This window comes from Chinchilla lanigera, unplaced genomic scaffold, assembly GCF_000276665.1.
Source record: "Chinchilla lanigera isolate Chin_1 unplaced genomic scaffold, ChiLan1.0 scaffold00015, whole genome shotgun sequence".
NCBI lineage: Eukaryota > Metazoa > Chordata > Mammalia > Rodentia > Chinchillidae > Chinchilla > Chinchilla lanigera.
The window spans coordinates 7,311,322-7,329,832 of record NW_004955416.1 but is presented as its reverse complement, the minus strand read 5'-3'; the positions used below and the strand labels follow the sequence as shown (position 1 = coordinate 7,329,832).

Below are 18,511 nucleotides of genomic sequence, written 5' to 3'. Positions count from 1 at the left end.
AAAAAAAAAAAAAAGTATAAAAGAGAGTTTCTCAGTATCCTCAGAGACTGGCTCCAGAACTCCTGCTTCAGATTCCAAAAGCCAAAGATGCTTAAGTCTAAGATAAAATGACATAGTATCTTCATATAACCTATACCTATTATTTAATTAATTCATTAATTAATGGCACTGGGCTCAAATGCAGGACTGTTCTACCATTAAGCTACCACCCCATCCTTTTTTATTTTTTAATTTTTTTTGAGACAGGGTCTCGCAGAATTGTCGAAGTGGGACTCAAAATCGTGATCCTCTTGTCTCAGTCTGCCTCAGTGCTGGGATTACAGGCATGCACCACCAAGCCCAGTTCCCATATTCTTTAAATCATTTCTAGCTGCTTTATCAGGTAAGTAGTCATTATTCTTTCCTGTTTAGGGAGTAATGAAAGGAAAAAGGCAACTGTATTATGTTCCACCCCTACTCATGCCTAGAGTGAATTCAGGCCCAAGCAGGGTGGGCTGTCTAGACTTGGCTCCAAAGGCCAAAGCCTCATCTATTTACAAGGGTACTGCAAGCGAGGCTGGGCAACTCCTGTAGATGCCAACACCCAAAACAGCTTGCTAGCTCCCTGCTCTCTTCCCTAAAAGCAAGTATCTGTAAGTAGTAAGACTGACAGAGAGATACTGGGCAGCCAGAAGGGCCTGTTAAACCTATCATCCGGCTACCTGAAGGCCCAGACAGACCTCACTCTTAGCCCACCTTACCCTAAGTGAGTTACAGGGACAAGCTGTAGGCAGAGAGAGAGAGAGAGAGGACACACCTGCCCTGAAGTTTCCTGCTACTGGCCACTTGTTGGACAAAGCTTAGGAATCACAGCAGCAAGACTGACCCCCTAGGATAACTGCTGTACACAGAGAATTTCCGAGGGCATACCAGGAAAGTTTTTTTCAGGCAAAGAAGCTGTACTCACCTGGGGCTGTGATGCCCAAAACTCCTAGGCTCCCAAGCTGTTTCCAAAACTCCTGTCAAGAGAATGGAGTGGAGGGTACTGTGAAAAGGCAGCCAGGCACACTTGGCTGGAGCAACGGACCTCATGCTTCTGACGGGGGAGCGGCATCCTTTGGGAGGTTTCCATAACCCGGACACGATGTGAGCTCTTTCAGGCAACAGTACAAATCAGCCCCAGCTCCCAACTTCTTCCCACCCAGGCCTTAAGACTCACTCGAAGGTCCTTGAACTCGTTGCTTTGATCAATCTCCTGGGCCTTGGGAGCCAGGTGCTCCTGAAGGAACTTAGCCATGATCTGACGAAGCTAGTGGGAGAGAGGCGGGCAGAGGGCGCTGAAATCAAGCCATTGCACCAACACTTTCACTACTCAGGACAAAGTTCGGGGAGTAGGACACAAGCGACCTCACCAAACAGCACGGAGCAAAACTTGAGGCTTCAATAGTTTATACTTCCTCAGAGTAAGATCTCCTTTTAAAAGATTTCAGCTTAGACAGCTTGATGATTTAAAAGAAAGCCTCTCCAGTATTGAAAATGACTTTTAAAATGCCCCTCTCCTATATAAAGCCATCCCATCTCCTTCCATTGTACTCCGAAGAAAACACAGGCTCCTTACCCAGGCCTACAAGGCCTGCAGGAGGTGGTTCCCGGGCCTTCCAGATAGATTCCGTGCCCACCCCTCGCGGAGCTCCACCCACGCCACCGCCGGGTCTCCGCACCAGTCAGGCTCTTTACTGACCCTGAGCTTTAGGCGAAAAGATGTTGAGGGACTACAGAACCTCTTGGCAGGAAAGATAGAACTAGGATGGAAGCCTGCTGAACTCTCTCTGCGGGCTGCAACCCAGATACTCTTGTCGGTTGTAAGACTCACGAGATCACGGCTGAAGCTACGGGACAATCGCGTTCTCAGGCAGCCCAACCAATCCGCGGGCCAAGCCTCGTTCCCAGGGCCCCGCGAACACGCGTGGGCTCTGCAGAGGAGGCCTTGGAATCGGGGACCGGATCGGGCTCCCTACCTGCTTCTGCTCCTCGCTTAGCCCGTTGATTGCATCGTCCACAGGCAACAGCGAGTGGGCCCGCCGGGAAACCAGGCTGGCGAGGGGCAGCAGCAGTGGCCGCAGCCTCCAGCTCAACACACGCGGACCGACGAGCCGAGCTGCGGCCGCCATCTCTGCCTTGCCCGGGGAGCCAGAGGAGCCTCCGAGCCATCCCTTCCGCTGTACCAATCCGGCCTCAGCATCTTGTCCAATCGGCGAGAGGGGTGGGTCTCCAATGGCCATTCACCTTCGGCGGCGTGCTGGAGGCCGGGCCTCGGCCTGCACGCGAGCCAATCAGCGGCGACCTCCCGTAGACTGCAGCTGCGAGACCTGGCTACGGAGCGAGTCCCGGACTGTGAGTCAGCTGAAGTCGTCCTTCGGTTAGATACTTCTTTGGGGCTTTTCTCTTGGTCGGTAACGTAGTATCTCCCTGCGCTGGACATAGCAGCTCCTCCCTGAGAAAGTTTGCCTCCTAATGCTGTTAACCTCCAGACCCCCTCTGGGGAACAGGCCTGTTGGGAAGGACCTGCGTGTGGGTGACAGGCAGGGGTGGTGGGACAATCCATTTTTCTTGGAGTCGGGGACAGGATCCGTCTCCCTACCTGCTTCTGCTCCTCGCTTAGGACCTTGAGCGTGCTAAGCGCAAGCTCTATCACTGGGCCACACCCTCAGTCCCAAAGGTGTTTTGTTTTTGGTTTGGTTGCTTTACAGATAGTTGTAATTTGAACCTAAGAGCCCAGGTTGAGAGTTACCAGTCCAGACGGAACCCGAATACTTGCAGAAGCCTGATAAAATCGGGACACTGTGTTTGGGGTGGGGAGACATGTCGCTGGACAAGTTGGGGGTAAGATTATAAAGGGACTCTTTGAACTTTAATAATATCACCATCAAGATTTGAAGCCAGGCATTGAGGCACACACCTGTAATCCCAGCACTCCAGGGAAGCTGAGGCAGGATGGTGGCTATGAGTTCAAGACCTGCCACAGAAAAACAAATTACAGTAATAGACACATTGTCATGAATCCCCCCTTCGTTGAACATACTTGTCTCACTGTCATCACCACTTTCTAAAGGTTTTCTGGAAGTCCTCTTTCATGAGTGTTTTAATGAAGTGTGATCAAAAATACAGTGAGTACTTCTGCTGAGTGCCATTGAATGGAAAGGTTAGCCTGTAAAAACATGAAGGCTTATTCTCCCTTATCTGCCTTGGTCATTGATTCTGGCACCATGGGAATTCTGGCTCTTTCTCAAAGTCAAATGGCCATGGAAGGTAAACATTTTGTATTAATTCAGGACAGCGAGGCACCCACGACAGTGCAACTAAAGACACAAAAGGTGAAGTGGTTGGTTCAGCAAGTGGCAAGAACATTGGATGTGTTCCAAGCAGGGAGTGTTGGGGGCATTAATGGCAATGTGTCTTTGTTACTGTAATGCATTTTAAAAACATTTTCCATATTTTTCAATCCTGTATGTTTTAGACTTATGTGTATTATTTTTTAAGTCTGCGTACCTATTGCTTGGACCTAACCAGTTAACAGAATACAACTGCTAAGAATTGTTTTGGTGTATCATTAAAAAACACAGAAAAATGCTGGGTATGCTGGTGCACGCCTGTAATCCTGGCACTCAGGAGGCTGAGGCAAGATGATTGCTGTGAGTTCGAGGTCAGCCTGGGCTACAAAGTGAGTTCAGTGCCAGCCAGAACTGCATAGTGAGATCCTGTCTCAAAAAGACAAAAACAAAAACAAAAACACCACACAGAAAAAGCTAGGTGTGGGGGCCCAACTCTGTAATCTCAGCACTTGGGAGATTGAGACAGGATTGTGATTTCAAGGCTAACCTGGGCATATAGTGAGGTCAGCCTGAGCAACATAGCGAGAATTTGGAGGGCGGTGGGGGAAAGAGTTGAGACAAGGTCTCACACTGTAATTCAGGTTAGCCTCCAACTTGTGGTGATCCTCCTGCATCAGCCTCTGGAGTACTGAGATTAAGGTGTTCAATACCACACCCAGCAAGACCCTGTTTTAAAAAATAAAAACGCACAGACACCAATGGCACCATGAAGTGAGAAGTCTGGAAACCTCTGGCCTAGATGATCAAGGTCTGTAATCCCTGGCCTGGCATACCCCTGTACCTTCCATCTTCATAATTCCCTGCTGAAACTCTTTTCTGATGTTTGATCTTGGGCAATAACTTTCTCCAGTGGTAGAAAGCAGTAAACAGTGCATGACTTGCCAGGCTGCCTATAATTCCAGCACTCAGGAGGCTGAGGCAGGAGGACTGCCACAAGTTCAAGGCCAGCCTGGACTACACAGCAAGACCCTGTCTCAAAAAAAAAAAGTACATGACTTGTATGACATAATGCATGTTATACAGGGAGCATACATAAGCACCTCATGTGGCATGGGAAAAGCCCTTCATTAAGTGCTGGACACAGTTCTCCCATCTAGCACCCTCTCAGCAAATCCAGTGTTCCTGCACATCCCCCCCCCCACTAGTACCCCTCAACTTCCTAGCTAGCCTCCAGTTGTTACCCTCCTTTTGCTCTAGTTTGCCTCCTCCATCAAGCCTTCCTTAACCAAACTGGGCCATAGTTACCGGCCGGCACTGAACTATACTAGAGCACCAGCCATTAGAAACAGATGAGCTTTTGTTTTGGAACTGGTCTATTATCTGCATGTTTTATTTCCCCAAATAGGCCTAAGCCTTCTGAGATTAGGAATGTTTGTTTTGAGACAGGGTCTTGGTTTGTAGCTCAGGCTGGCCTTGATGTTAGGAGTGTTACAACATCTAACAAAGTGGAAAGTGCAAATCTACATTTGCTGAATTTATGTATAAATTTATTCAGGCATCTGATCATTCTGAGTACCCTGAACACCTCCCTGTATCTTTTGTAGAGGCCAACCAAGACAAGGAAAGGGAGCAAATGCTGGCCAGTCTTGCTAAGTGAAGCCCTGGGGCAAAGGCACTTCATAAGACCAGGCCCCAAGCAAATGGGGTCTCTCTGTTGGGAAAGAGTGGGCAGCGGTTGGCACCTAGGTGGTTTACATTTCTGGGAGTAAGAAGGCCTCTAGTGAGGCCTGGCAAGGAAGTAAGGATCCCGGGAATTTCCCATCCTCTCCTCCCAAGAAGGAAATTTTACTTTTATCTTTGCCAGAAATGCTAATTACAAAATTTAAGTAAACAATCTTTTAAATTGGGGACAATCCTGAAAATGGGCAGAAGTTATTATTTAGCCCTTCTCACTAGTGAAAGTTACTTAACTAGAATTCTCAAAATATTGAGACTTAACTGACATAGATTAGGGCGTGGTAAAGCTGGCTGGGGACCTAGGTGTGATGTGTTAATGACAAGATCTCAGGACACACTTGCCGAACAGTTCCCAGAGCCCCGCACCGGAGAAGATGGTTTTCCATAGGCTGGCCTAGACCTGACGTCAGCACCGCCCCTCAGGACCCCTGTGTGGAAGTTCTCGTGGGTTTCCTGAAGATTTGGGCTGCATGAAATGACCCTGCTAACAAGAGGTTGCTATTGTGGCTTCCCTCATGATAGCTTGCCCTCTTTCCTACAGGGTGAACTTTTCTTTTCTGAGACAGGGTCTTGCTTTGTCATACAGGCTGGCCTCTAGATCTTGCCTCTGACTCCTGAGTGCATTACAGGTGTCCCCAACCATGCCCCGCTGCCAGGGTGTACTTTTATCTTGCTTTTTCCTTTTACTCGGCCCAAGTTCACTCTGTGAACCAGTTTCTCACTCTTCATTTCTACTTCAAATAAATTTTGCCACTGTTTTTGCTCGTTTTATTCAATTCTTTGTTCTAGAGGAGAACCTGGACTCCATCTCCAGGAGAGATGAACAACCCAAAACCCTGTAATGTTTAATTGGTGAGCCACTTTTAGGAGGAGCTATCCAATGACATCACCAAGTCTGTGAGGGCAAAACCCGTAACCGTGCTGGGTGTGGTGGCACGTACCTGTAATCCCAGCACTCAGGAGGTTGAGACAGGAGGATCAACGTACGTTTGAGGTGAATCTGGAATACATAGTTCAAGGCCAGACAGAACTACATAGCAAGACCCTGTCCTAATCCCACTCTTTAAACTAGGGTGGGTGTGGTGCCTTGTTTCACTGGGGAGCTCTGAGCATGATGACAATGATGCTGAAGGGTAGACTAGGTTTTGGTGGAAATATTAGGTATAGAAAGAATGGGGAAAATAAAGGAAAACCTGGTGTAGTGGCACATACCTGTAATCCCAGCACTGGGAGGTTGAGGCAGGAAGATCATCATGAATTTGAGGCCAGCCTGGGCTACGTGGTGAATTTAAGGCTAGCCTGAACTACACAGTGAGACCGTGTCTCAAAAAAACAAAAACAAAAAACCGCCAAAAACATCACCAACCAAAATAAGAATGGGAGATAGTCATTACTTATTTTTACCTTTTGGCAGGACCTCGTGCTTGCCAGGCAGGCGCTTGTGCCACTGAGCTATATCCGCAACTATACTGCCAAAATCTATCAGTCTATTTTGTACTTGAATCATTTGCTCATGCCTAACTTCATTTTTTTTTTTTTTGGTACTGGGAATCAAACTCAGAACCTTGTGCTTGCTAGGCAAATGCTTGTGCAGCCAAGTTATATCCCTGGCCCCTGGGAGATAGTCAAAGAAAGATTAAGGAAGAAAATTTGGCTGTGACTTTGGTAAACTTTGGTTCATGGACTAAATAGTCTATGGGTCCAGATCCAGCATTGAGTGTCAGGCAAACTAAAGGCACCTAGGGAGGACAGACATGGCGACTGGCCACAAGCCTGTGGGAGCCTGGCATCTGCTGCTATACATGGGGACACCCAGCAATACCGGAAAGCAGTGGGGGTGGAGTAGGCCGTACACTTAATTGAAGAAAATATTTCAGGTAAATCAGAATCATCTTGAACATACAATGTTTAGTTGACATGTTTAGGTTGAGAGGCTCCTTTTTTTTTTTTCTTTTTGAGACAGGGTCTCGCTATGCATTTCAGGCTGGCCTTCAGCTCACTTTGTAGCCTAGGCTGGTCTCGAACTCGTAACAATCCTCCTACCTCAGCCTCCCAAGTGCTGGGATTATAGGCATGCGCCACCATGCCCAGTTTAAAAGGCTATTTTCATTTCTCAATATTATAGTCAAAAGATCTATGATTTAAGATTTTTTTCTATTTATTCCAAAAGTAGTACCTTGTTACTGTTGAGTCAGGGTCTTACTATGTAGTTTAGGCTGGCCTTGAGCTCACTATGTAGCCCAGGATGGCCTCAAACTTGTGGCAATCTTCCTGCTTTGGCTTTCTGAGTGCTGAGATTAAAGGTGTGCGCTACCATGCCAGGCTGTTATTTTATTTTTCTGAGATAGGGTCTTACCATGTAGTTCAGGCTGGCCTTAGACCCATGGCAATCCTCCTGCATCAGCCTCCTGAGGACTAGGATTACAGTTGTGCATCACTACAGCCATCTTAAAATACTTTAAGTAAAAAGCAAATGCAGTTTAAAAACTCCAGATGTATATTGATACCTTCACCCATTTGTTCTTCAGCCCGTTTATTAAGCCAAAAAACTTCAAGCAACTTCAAGTTCACAAATTTACAATGAGGCACAGAGCCCAAGCAGGAGGGGACACAATGCATTGCAAGTGAGAAGGGACAGCATGGCTTCTCAATGTCACCTCCCACTGGAATGAAGGTGCTCCAATTTTTGTTTTATCTATTTGAGACAGGGTATCGTGCTCCAGTTGTAACCAAGGGTTTTTTCTGCAAATCTCAACATGACCGCCTAGGTCTTCCCATGTGGCTGGTTTAGTTTCCTGATTCATTTGTTTGTTCGGCTGGTGTCTTGCTATGTTGCAAGGCTTATCTTGAACTCCTTAGCTCAAGCGATCCTCTGCCTGCCTCAGCCTCCTCAGTGCCAGGATCAGAGATGTGTGCCACTATGCCTGGCTTTAGTCTTCTGATCTAGCTGTGCTGCTGTTGCCTCGGAGGTAGAATCCAGCTCTCAGGTCCCCCTCTTGAAGCCTCCGTTATCCACTGTGAGGCTCAGGAGAGTTGACCAATCTAAAGACGAAGAAATTTGCTCAATGGAGGAACTGCTGTTCCAGCAATAAACTGCCCTAATCTGATTGCACAAACTGGTTTCAGTCTGGGGATACGCACTCCTAGAAGACTATGGCTCAGCAGATGTTCTAAGTGGCTTCCTCTGAGAGTTCATCCCCAAGAAGGAGCCATCTGGCCATTTTCCTTTTGTTACATTTCTAATAGCTGCTCCATTTCCTCCAGGACTTTTGTAAAATCAGTAACTTGATGCTTATATAAGTTTTGCTGTTCTAGGAACTGGACCCTTTCTTCTTCTTTCATCTTCAACTTTACCTTTAAGGCCTGCAAGGAAAGGTATTGAAAAAGAAAAAATAAGCAAGCAAGCAAAAACAAAACAACTCTTGACCCATGGAAAGACAGTGCCCATCCCAGACCATTATGCTTCTACTCCACTGAGAAAGGCCCAGGAATACCAACAGACATGGTGTTCCCTGTCTTGGACTCTGTGCTGGGTTTAGGAATTGTTTCTTTATGCTACAAACATCTGTATCTAAACTAGGGCAATGAATTCCTCTGTGTCCCATGCAATACCCCATGATTTACCCAAGATTTGAAGAAGTCCAGATGAAAAAAATCTAGGTTTCTTACTATAGGTCTCCTGAGATACAGCATGGACTTCACACAGGTCTCTCCTGCCAACTTAAAGCAACCTACAGAGCGGTAAGTTGACTCATCCCCTGGAGGTGTGAACTTTTCTTTTTTGTAGTGTTAGGGTTGGAACCCCAGGCAGGGCTCTACCACTGAGTTGCATCCCTAGCCCTCAACAGGAACCTTTCTAAGAATCCTCAGGTACAGAAAAAGGAAATCAGGGGAAAAAAATTGGTGAAATCCAAATAAAGTCTTGGAATTTAGTTAATAATGCCACTATGTTTCTTAGTTTGGAAAAATGTACAATGATAGAATAAGATGGTACTATCAAGGAAACTGCATTTTCTGTCTTGTCTGTGGGACTTTTGTGTAAATCTACAATTACTTCCAAATAGTTTACTGAACAGAAAATCAGAAAGAAAGATTCTTTAATCTACCTGAGGAGGCAGGGGACCATAATCCTGCCTCAGGGTGACATCTGCTCCTCACCTGTAACTCCTCCAATTGCTTCTTGGCAGTTTCATTAAATAGCTTCAGCTCATCTTGCAAAGTTTCTAACAGCAACTAAGAGGAAAATACATTGTAATGAGCAAACATTCATATAACCTGAGGGCTGAATCAGATGATGGTATCGTCAACTTAACAGTCATCTCTCCACTGGGAACCAGCCGCACATGCAGGGCTATCGGGTCCCTTGAGGACTTCTTTGGTGGACTGAGAGATGAAGAGCCAGGCTGTCACATTATGACACACTCTACGCTACTCAGACCTTAAGAACAAAACATGCCAGCTGCAGAAGGGGTGACCGATAGCTCAAGGGTGCTGAGGAGGGCTTTCTGAAGAGATTACACAGTACGAGAGACTTTCAACCAAACATATCTTCCTCCCTCAGAGAAGGAACAAAAAAATCCTGCAAACTTAAACTTAACAGACTTGACCTTTGCATCATACAGTTCTCAGCAAAGGAGTACAGGAGAAATTTGATAAAGCGCAGAATGGAGAAACCAGAAAGCTCTCCACACAGGTTCACTCTATCATGTGGTTTTGTTTTTTCAGTGCTAGGGATTGAACTATACTAGGGAAGTGCTCTACTACTGAGCTATATTCCCAGCCGTTGGTCAATTTTTCTTTTGAGGCATGGTCTTCCCATGCTGTGCAGGCTGGCCTTAAGGTTATAATCCTTCTCCCTCAGCCTCTCAGGTAGCTGAGATTATAGCTCTGTTATACTTTTTAAAGTAGTACACTTTCACTGGCATGGTGGTACAGGCCTGTAATTCAAGCACTTGGGAGGCTGAGGCAGGAGGACTGCCCTGAGTTTGAGGCCAGTTTGGACTACATAGTGAGTTCAAGGCCAGCCTGAACTACACAGCAAGACCCTGTCTCTTAAAAAAAAAAAAGGTAGTACATCTTCAATTCAGAATATTTATATCTGTTGTAAGCACAAAGCCACCTTTCAAGTAAAATATGCTACTTAGAACACAACAGAGGCTTCTTAGGTCACCTGGCCCTGTTCCTCCCACCCAAGCCCTTACCACAGAGTCCTCGTGATCTGTAGCAGGTTCCTGCTGTGATGCCAGGGTGTCACTGCCTGGAACAGATGGATATACTAAAGTCAGCCTCAGCAGGAACCACAGTGTAAGCAGAAGAAAGTAAACCTTCTCCATGGACAAGTGCAGGAGTACATTCCCAGGGAAACCTCTGAGTGCCTGGTCTTAGGCAGTCTCGAACTCCTGCCCTCCAGAACTATTTCACCTTCTTGCTCTTCAAATTTGCATATGGAAGCTGGGCGTGGTGGCGCACGCCTGTAATCCCAGCACTGGGGAAGCTACGGCAGGAGGATCACAAATTTGAGCCTGGCCTGGGAAATTCAGTGAAAGCTTGTCTCAAAAACAAAGGTCTAGGGATGTAGCTCAGTGCAAAGAAGCTGGGCTCAGACCCTAGTACCACAAAAACAAAATGCAAAACCAAAGAACAACACTTTGTATACACATGGTAGAATCATACAAAATGCTTATGACAACTATAAAGAGTATCTTTTTTTGTGTGTATCTTTTTGAGACAGTCTTGCTATGCAGTTCAGGCTGGTCTCCAACTTGAAACAATCCTCCTACCTCAGCCTCTGGAGTGCTGGGATTACAGGCATGCACCACCATGCCCAGCTTATAAAGACTATCTTAACTGGAGTTGGGGACATAGCTCGGTGGTAGGGCACATGCTTCAAATTGCTGGGCCCCCCCAAAACCCAAACACACACACATACACACTTATATAAACTACAACCCACAGGTTAGCTGTTCCCACTGAAAGTCAGTTTTCTTGAATTCTCCTTTGCTGGGCACTGTCTTCTTCAGTTCAGCCTAGGGCTATCTCACAGTCTTCAGGTAATCAACTTCTCCTTCCATTCTCTTCTGACTGCTCTCCAGGCACAGTCTAAATGAAGGTCACTTCTTCTTGAGTATTCTAAGCACACATTCTACCACTGAGTTATACCTCTAGCCAGGAGTCACATTTTAGCTATCATGATATTGCTGATTAGCCATATTCAGGAAGCCCTGAGATAACAGCAATCTCTCACTCATTTATCCTCATTCTCTCCCCAATCCTTCATGTGGGTAAGTTACAGTAAGCTTCACCTCCCTTGACAGGAACATGGTGTTTCTAGTCTAGCTGCCTGGTCATAGCTATTGGCACCAAATGAGTGGCATAGAGCGCTGGCTAAGAGAGAGAAAAGCGGGCCGGGGATATAGCCCAGTGGTATAAGTGCCTACATGGCAAGAGCAGGGTCCTGAGTTTGATTCCTGGTACCAAAAAAAAGAAGAGAGAGGAGCTTCCTTCTCTGCAATTCTCCTGGTTAGGCAGAAATCAACATCACATGAAAACCAAGAGAAGCTCCCAAAAATCTTTAGGGCTTTGCCAAGCAACCCTTGTACTCCCGGGGCCGGCGCATGTAGAGCTATCAAGCGTCACCCAGGAAGGGCACCTGTGCTGCCCCCAGAGAAGGCACCTACCTGAAGGGAGGTGATCTCTCACCTGGATTAAGGCCTTTGCTCTCCAAAATTGCTAAACAGTTGTCCCTAAACTTCTCCAGCAGCTCCACCTTCTGGGTCAGGTCCTTTAGTTCTCCCTGTTGGAGTGTTACAGAGAGACATCAAGAACAGCAAGTTCAAGGCCGCCTGAGTGCTTGTATTACAGGCATGCACCGCCAGTGCTAGGTGTCCTTGCCTGCGCTCCATATAGCACAAGCCTGGCTGCTTTTCCTCCTCGGCTGGAAGCTTGTTCCCATCCATTCAATTTCAGGCGCAGATGACGGAGGTCACTTACCTAACTTTGTTCCCTTTTTATTTTCTTTGTTTTTGTTTGAGACAGGGTCTCACTACATAGGCCAGGTTGGCCTGGAACTCATAATCCTGCCTTAGCCTCCTGAGCGCTGGGATTACAGGTGTGTGCCACTGTGTCTGTCAGGCTCTTACCTGAGTTTTAATCAACTTCTGGTGCAACTGCTTGTTGGCAGTCTCTAAGAGCTGGTTCTTATCCTTTAGCTCTTCCTCTGATTTTTGCTCTCTCAATGGCTTGCAGCTGTAACAACAGTTATACTTACATGGAGAAGTAGAAGATTTAAGAGTGTGAACTACAGACCTACTTAAATAGGTCTGAATTCTGGCTTTGTTACACAGTGATAACCTGTTGTATGTACTTCCTTGAGGCTCTGCTTTTGAATTTCTAGACTTAAGATAATACCTACATCTTACAATATGTGGTGTATGACCTGCACGGTGTTATGTCACCTGGCTGTTTCCTCCTTTCTAGAATTAAGATAGCATTCATATTTCATATTATCACAAAGAATAAAAGAAAAACCCATGTATAATGCTTAGCCCAGGTCTGACATATGGTAAACATATTAAATAGCCACTATTGTTGGGTATGTGGCACACACCTGTAATCCCAACACTCAGGAGGCTGAGGCAGGAGGATCACAAGTTTGAGGTGAATCTGTGCTACACAGTGAGTTCAAGGCCAGTATGAGTTATGTAGTAAGGCAATGTCTCAAAAAACCAGAAGAGCAAACAAAAAATAGCCATTGTCATCGTCATTAATAATAAACTTCATTTTGAAGTTCTTGCTTGCTAGATTTTTTTTTTTTTTGAGACAAGGTTTAGTTATGTAGCCCAGATTGGGCTTAAATTCACAATCCTGCCTTATCCACCTGAGTGCTAGTATTATAGGCATGCACTATCATGCTAAACTTCTTTGCTAGTACTTCGTCTTTAAAATTTTCCTTTACGTGTGTGTCTGTCTGCCTGCATGTGTGGTACTGGGGCCTTGCACATGCCAGACTAGCACTCTACCACTCAGCTATATCCCTGGCCCTGCCCACCACCAGAGTATGCATCCTGATATTGCTGACTACACCCAGCACTCCCACTGCAAAGGTGTCCCACTCCTGTTGCTGGGCCAGCAGTAGCAATCTTGGCAGAGGCAAAAAGGCTCTTGTCTGGGATCCAAGATGGTAGCACTACTGATTCTTGCCCTGTCAATGGTAACACCCACATCTGGCTGTGGCTTAGTGCTGACAGTTCCACTCAGGTATCTAGGGTGGTACCCATGGCAGGACACATGAAACACGCTCCATGAGAAGGGGACCAGAGAAGGAGGCGGAAAGGGGTACAGAATGAATTAGGATGAGTTATGGACATGTACCAACACCCCACAAGGAACAATCATTACTGCAAACATGTACTAATAAATATTCTTTAAAGTGACTACAAAAAAACAACTAAAACACAAAACCCACAAGTCTCAAGAACAATTCTCATTTGCACTAGGGTTGCAACCAACCTCTAACATTGTGGCCCAGTTCACTTTCCCAGATGCTCACCTCTTTCTGATGTTCCTCTTACTGGAGGGCTCTGCAACTTGCATCTGCCTGGAGAAGCAAAAACAAAAAGCCTAACCAGCTATGTAGGCTAGAATCACATACTAGTATACTGTGCTATAAGTAAGGCGGAGCAAAGTCAGGGTTTCTGAGGAAAGAACCAGAGGTTATGTGTGAGGCACACAGCACAGGCCCGAGAGCCTGTGGACTCAGTATTTGGGTTTTAGCAGTGCATAAAAAAAGGCTTTTTTTGAGCCAGGGTCTCACTATGTAGCCCCAGCTGGCCTCAAACTCACAGCACTCCTCTTGCCTCAGCCTCCTGAGTGCTGGGATTACAGGTATGTGCCTCCATGCCCAGCTTCAATAAAGGCTTTTTAATTGGGAAGGAGTCACACAGTGGCACATGGCTGCAGTCCCAGCAACTCAGGAGCTACAGCAGAGGATTGAGAGTTCAAGGCCAACCTAAGTGAGAGAAAGAACCTGTCTCAAAAAAAAAAAAAAAAAAATCAAAGTAGGGAAAGGGCTTTCCTTCTGACCACCTCAATAACCTGACAGACACAGCTCAGCAGTGCTGCCAGAGGGTCTGGGTTCCAGGCTAGGGGCTGGTGCTGTCCAACACCATCCCCCATTTTCTAATAGTAGGGATTAAATCCAGGATCTTCATACTGAGCTATAGCTTCAACCTTTTTTTCATTTTTTTAATTTTGAGAAAGGATCTCACCAAGCTGCTCAGTTTGAGGGCCAATGCATGATCACCCTGCCTCAGCCTCCCAGCATGCTAGGATTACAGGCTTGCACTACCTCACTCAACCACAGGCCCTATTTTTAAATTCTCAGTACTCAGCAATTTCCAGCCAGATGTTCTTTTTCTTCTGTGCTTTTTTGCACTGTTGATGAAACCCAGAGATATGTAAATGCTTGGTGAGCATTTTACCACTGAGCTACACCCCAGCCTCAGCAGGATGTTGAGAGACCAATGATCTGCTCTCACCCGTTCTCTTGTTTTGGCTTGGTGACTTTCATAATATCACTGTTTGAATGAAGACTTCTGGAAGTGATGACTTTTTTGGACTTAACAGGTAATAGGCTCTTAGAAGTGGCTAGAGTTTTTGTATCTGCAAGGAAAAAACAAGAGGGTAAACCTTTAAACATCATGACTTAACAGCCTGTAGTCTTAGAAGAAACAAGTTATGTGCCTTTTATTTTCATATGGGCCAATTTCAAATTGTAAAGATTAATCCAAAGAATAACATTTCAAGACTAAATGACCATAGAAATTCTTCTTTTTAAAAATTTTATTTATTTATTTGGTGGTTCTGGAACTACACCCCCAGCCCGTTTATTTTTTAAAACAGGGTCTTGCTAAATTGCTTAAGTTGTCCAGGCTGGGCTTAAACTTGGAATCCTTCTGCATCAGCCTCCCAGGGGCCAGGATGACAAATCTGCCACTCACGCCTGACTTACAAAGGAAAATTCTTTCAAGGTGACAGTTCAGTGTTTATGATGCATCTAATTGAATGGCTGGAGGAATAAATTTAAACATGGAGACTGATATGAGAAAAAGCTAAACACAAATCTGAATGGAAGTAAACCCAGCCAACTCTCCAAACACCAGTGTAACACCACTGTTACTCCTGAAGCACTCTGCATATTCTTCCCAATCATGCACTCTGGATTTTTCTTTTAACTGTTTCCTATTTTCACCAGGGTGTCTTCCTAACCACTCCCAGAGTGTCTGTGCCCTCTGCACCTATCAACATATTTGGCATATGACCTGAACTACAAGGAATGGTAGAGTAAATAAAACACTTCTCTTTCAAAACTACCTCTTCTTGTCTTTTGTTTCTCTTCCTTGCTGAATGCCTCTAACACTGGGCCCTTACTTTGTTGATCATTAAATTTACGTACGTGTGTGTGTGTGTGTGTGTGTGTGTGTGTGAGAGAGAGAGAGAGAGAGAGAGAGAGAGAGAGAGAGAGGGAGAGGGAGAGAGAGGGAGAGAGATACTGCAGATTGAACCCAGAGCCTCACACATGCGAGGCAAGCATTCTACTACTGAGTAATATCCTCAGACTTTATTTTATTTTGAGACCATTTATTTTATTTTGACACCATTTTCTGGTGACTGGGGTGGGTTCTACGCTCTAATCTCTAGATTAGGCAGCGCAAGCATGCAGACCCTAGGAGATGACTTAAGCCACAAACAAAACAGGAGATGGCAAAGCAACTAAAAATTATACTTTTGGTCATATTTCTCTCTTCTTCTAGGTTCTCAAAGGGTCTCACTAAGTTGTCCAAGCTAGCTTGAACTTGTAATCCTCCTACCTCAGCCTCCCATCTAGCTGGGACTACAGAATGGTACCACCATGTCCAGCAAGTTTAGAGGTTTCCTATTAGGCATTTTTTCTGATGTCCTTGCTGGGCCAGGGCCAGATAACCCTGAAACAGCCCTGAGGTGATACACTTCTTCCCCCCAAAAGCGTTTTCCTGAGTCGGGTGGTGCAGGTCTGTAATTCCAGCACTCTGGGAAGCTGACCCATTTAAGTGAAATAGAAAGACCCTGTCTCATTAAAAAAAAAAAAAAAAAAAAGCACGCCTCCCCATCTTTATGCCAGCCTCCCACCACACACTATCTACCATGTACATAGATGGAAGTCCCTGGCAAATTCAACCACATAGCTATGCAGGAATTAACACTAAACCTCTTGACACACAAGTTTTGCTTTTTTGATCAAATCTGGGGCTTTGCTCATGCTGGGCAAGTCCTCTGCCACTAAGTTATACCCCCAGCCCCAGCTTTCCAAGATTATATTCACTACATTCACTATAAAATGGCCCCTTTAAACTTGGCCTACAATGACATAAGCACCTACCTGCCTAGCAAGTGCAAGGTCCAAAGTTTGATTCCCAGTACCAAAAAAACAAACAAATAAACTTGGCCTAAATTAAGAGCCATAACAATTAAATCAAGTTGAAAAAATAAGGTACAAAGTGCTAGACCATAGACATTAGGCAATTTGGTATTTGTATCTATTTTTCAAGAAAGGCTCTCCCTATGTAGATCAGGCTGGCTTTGAACTCCAGGCAATCCTCCTCCCTCAGCCTCTCGAGTGCTGGGATTTCAGGTATGCACCACCACACTGGGCTCTTATTTTGTTTTATTTAAAAAGGTATACATATATAGCTTATTCAAAAAACAAAACCAAGCAATCCATGCTCCAAATTAAAGAAAAAATTTTTTTGGCTAGGAGACAGCCCCTAAATTTAAAGTGTTGCAGTTACATCATAAAGCTGGGGCAGGTATTGGAAAGCAGAGATGAAAACCAGCCAGTCACAATGGGCTGACCAAGGGGCACTGCAGAAGAGGCGAAGGCTACAGGGCTTTGTGGGGGAGACCTGGCTACAGTCCTCCAGCAGCACCTAGTCGCTACTGATGCCAGGATTACCATTCAGGTGTTCCAAGGCAACAGCCCTTGAAGCCTTGGGGGAAAGCCTGTTCACTTTAGAGATCAATCCTGTCACTGCTCATCAAGCAGCTGCATGGAATCACCTGGGAAGGGAGCGTCATAAACAGCTGCTCCGTAATCCCCCGCAACCGTTTTCCGGTGACTGGGGTGGGTTCTACCCTCTGATCTCTAGAGTGGGCAGCGCAAGCATGCAGACCCCGGGAGATGACTTCAGCCACAAGCAAAATAGGAGATGGCAAAGCAACTAAAAATTATGCTTTTGGTCGTATATCTCTCTTCTTCCAGCTTCTCAAAGGGTCTGGCTAGGCCTGACCCCTTTCTCCCACTTCCCTCAGCATTTACTGAGAATGTACAAGTCACTGCAGCTATCACCCTCAGCAAAGAACCCTAGCGCGGCCCCACACGCATCCCACTTGTCAAATGACACTCTTTCCAGACGACAGACTCTGGCCTGTGAGATAGCCCAAGTCTGGCAACAAAATGGAAAGAGAATGAAAGGCAGTTCCAAGCTTAATGAGAATACAATTGCACAACTGGTGAGCTGAACCGAATCGGTGAGTGCAGCCCAGGCGTGTGTGTCGCGGGGTGCGGGTTCCACGGTCTAGCAAGTAGCACGGCCGACGGAATCGCCAGCCTCGGGTGGGACGCCATCATGCGAGGCGGGTCCGAGGGCGGGCAGGAGGCGTCGTCGTGGATACCCACCTGCAGGCGGGCCGCCGCTGGCCACAGCCGGAGGCTGCACGCTGTCCACCGTCTTCGCCACACTGGTCATCGTGGCGAGGCGGCACGGCTGGGCCCTGGTGGGTGCAAGGTGTTACCAGCGCTGGGCTGCGGGTTAAGCTACCCGGGGGCCGCCCCGGCTCCAGTTGGGGAAAAGACCTGCTCTGCTCGCAGCCGGCCCCCCGCCTCCAGCCAGCCCCTTCCCAGGGAGAGCCCAACCCAGGCGCTCACCGCTCTGGTCCGCACTCCTTGTCGCTTAGGTTCAAAAAATGCTCGACAGCAACCGTCAAGTTGCAGGCTGGCTCTGCCGCCTCCGTTTTAAATGGAAACGTCCGGTGGCCGGGCGGAAGGGGGCGTGGCTCCCGCTCTGTAGGCGGCCCTGTTGTACGGAAGTCTATGTCCCGCGCCGCGGCCCCAGGAGCCGCCATGGTGTACGGAAAGGCTCCAGCGGCAGCTCCTAGTGCCGGACGGGGATGGCCGCGCTTGGCCCGCCTGAATGGAGCTAATGAGCAGCGGGATTAGGCTCAGGCTTGGGGCCGCAAACGTGGCCACGTTTAGTGTCTGTGTTACAATCCTCATTATTTGGTCTGTGATTGTTACAGCTACTGTCATGTGCCCAGGTTATTTTCTTTATTAGTATATGCTTGCGATACATAATTACATTCATCTTAGGGAATTGGTACATATGCATAGTTTTTCTGGTGTTTTTTTGTTTGTGTGGTTGGTTGGGTTT

At 46.5% G+C, this 18,511-nt stretch overlaps 2 protein-coding genes and 1 long non-coding RNA gene across 5 annotated transcripts in view; 1 reads left to right on the top strand and 2 right to left on the bottom strand.

Annotated features, from left to right (window-relative positions):
• The window catches only part of Ivd (isovaleryl-CoA dehydrogenase), a 13,977-nt gene extending 11,701 nt beyond the window's left edge, over positions 1–2,276 (bottom strand). The window contains exons 1-3 of the mRNA XM_005381234.2: positions 1,998–2,276; positions 1,199–1,288; positions 947–998 (exon numbers count right to left, since the gene is read on the bottom strand). Coding sequence (XP_005381291.1) covers positions 947–998; positions 1,199–1,288; positions 1,998–2,261 — 406 coding nt within the window. The 5' untranslated portion in view covers positions 2,262–2,276. The remainder of the gene's footprint in view (positions 1–946; positions 999–1,198; positions 1,289–1,997) is intronic.
• Positions 2,277–2,325: 49 nt separating this feature from the next.
• LOC106148163 lies at positions 2,326–15,535 on the top strand. 2 transcript variants are annotated; one of them, XR_001233348.1, is made up of 3 exons: positions 2,326–2,398; positions 8,723–8,789; positions 15,301–15,535. It is a non-coding gene; the product is annotated as an uncharacterized LOC106148163 (long non-coding RNA). The 2 variants fall into 2 exon arrangements; XR_001233347.1 differs by having other exon boundaries at positions 2,342–2,428.
• Positions 7,561–18,350, bottom strand: Knstrn (kinetochore-localized astrin/SPAG5 binding protein). 2 transcript variants are annotated; one of them, XM_013512612.1, is made up of 10 exons: positions 18,010–18,350; positions 17,761–17,855; positions 14,585–14,708; positions 13,597–13,644; positions 12,188–12,293; positions 11,748–11,841; positions 10,250–10,305; positions 9,207–9,281; positions 8,403–8,411; positions 7,561–8,090 (listed from the first exon to the last, which is right to left on the bottom strand). In XM_013512612.1, the coding sequence occupies exons 1-10, from the start codon at positions 18,204–18,206 to the stop codon at positions 8,073–8,075; spliced, it is 822 nt and encodes a 273-aa protein (XP_013368066.1). In that variant the 5' UTR covers positions 18,207–18,350; the 3' UTR covers positions 7,561–8,072. The 2 variants fall into 2 exon arrangements, with proteins under 2 accessions (XP_013368066.1, XP_013368065.1); XM_013512611.1 differs by having other exon boundaries at positions 7,561–8,411; positions 18,010–18,336.
• Between the last annotated feature and the right edge of the window lie 161 nt (positions 18,351–18,511).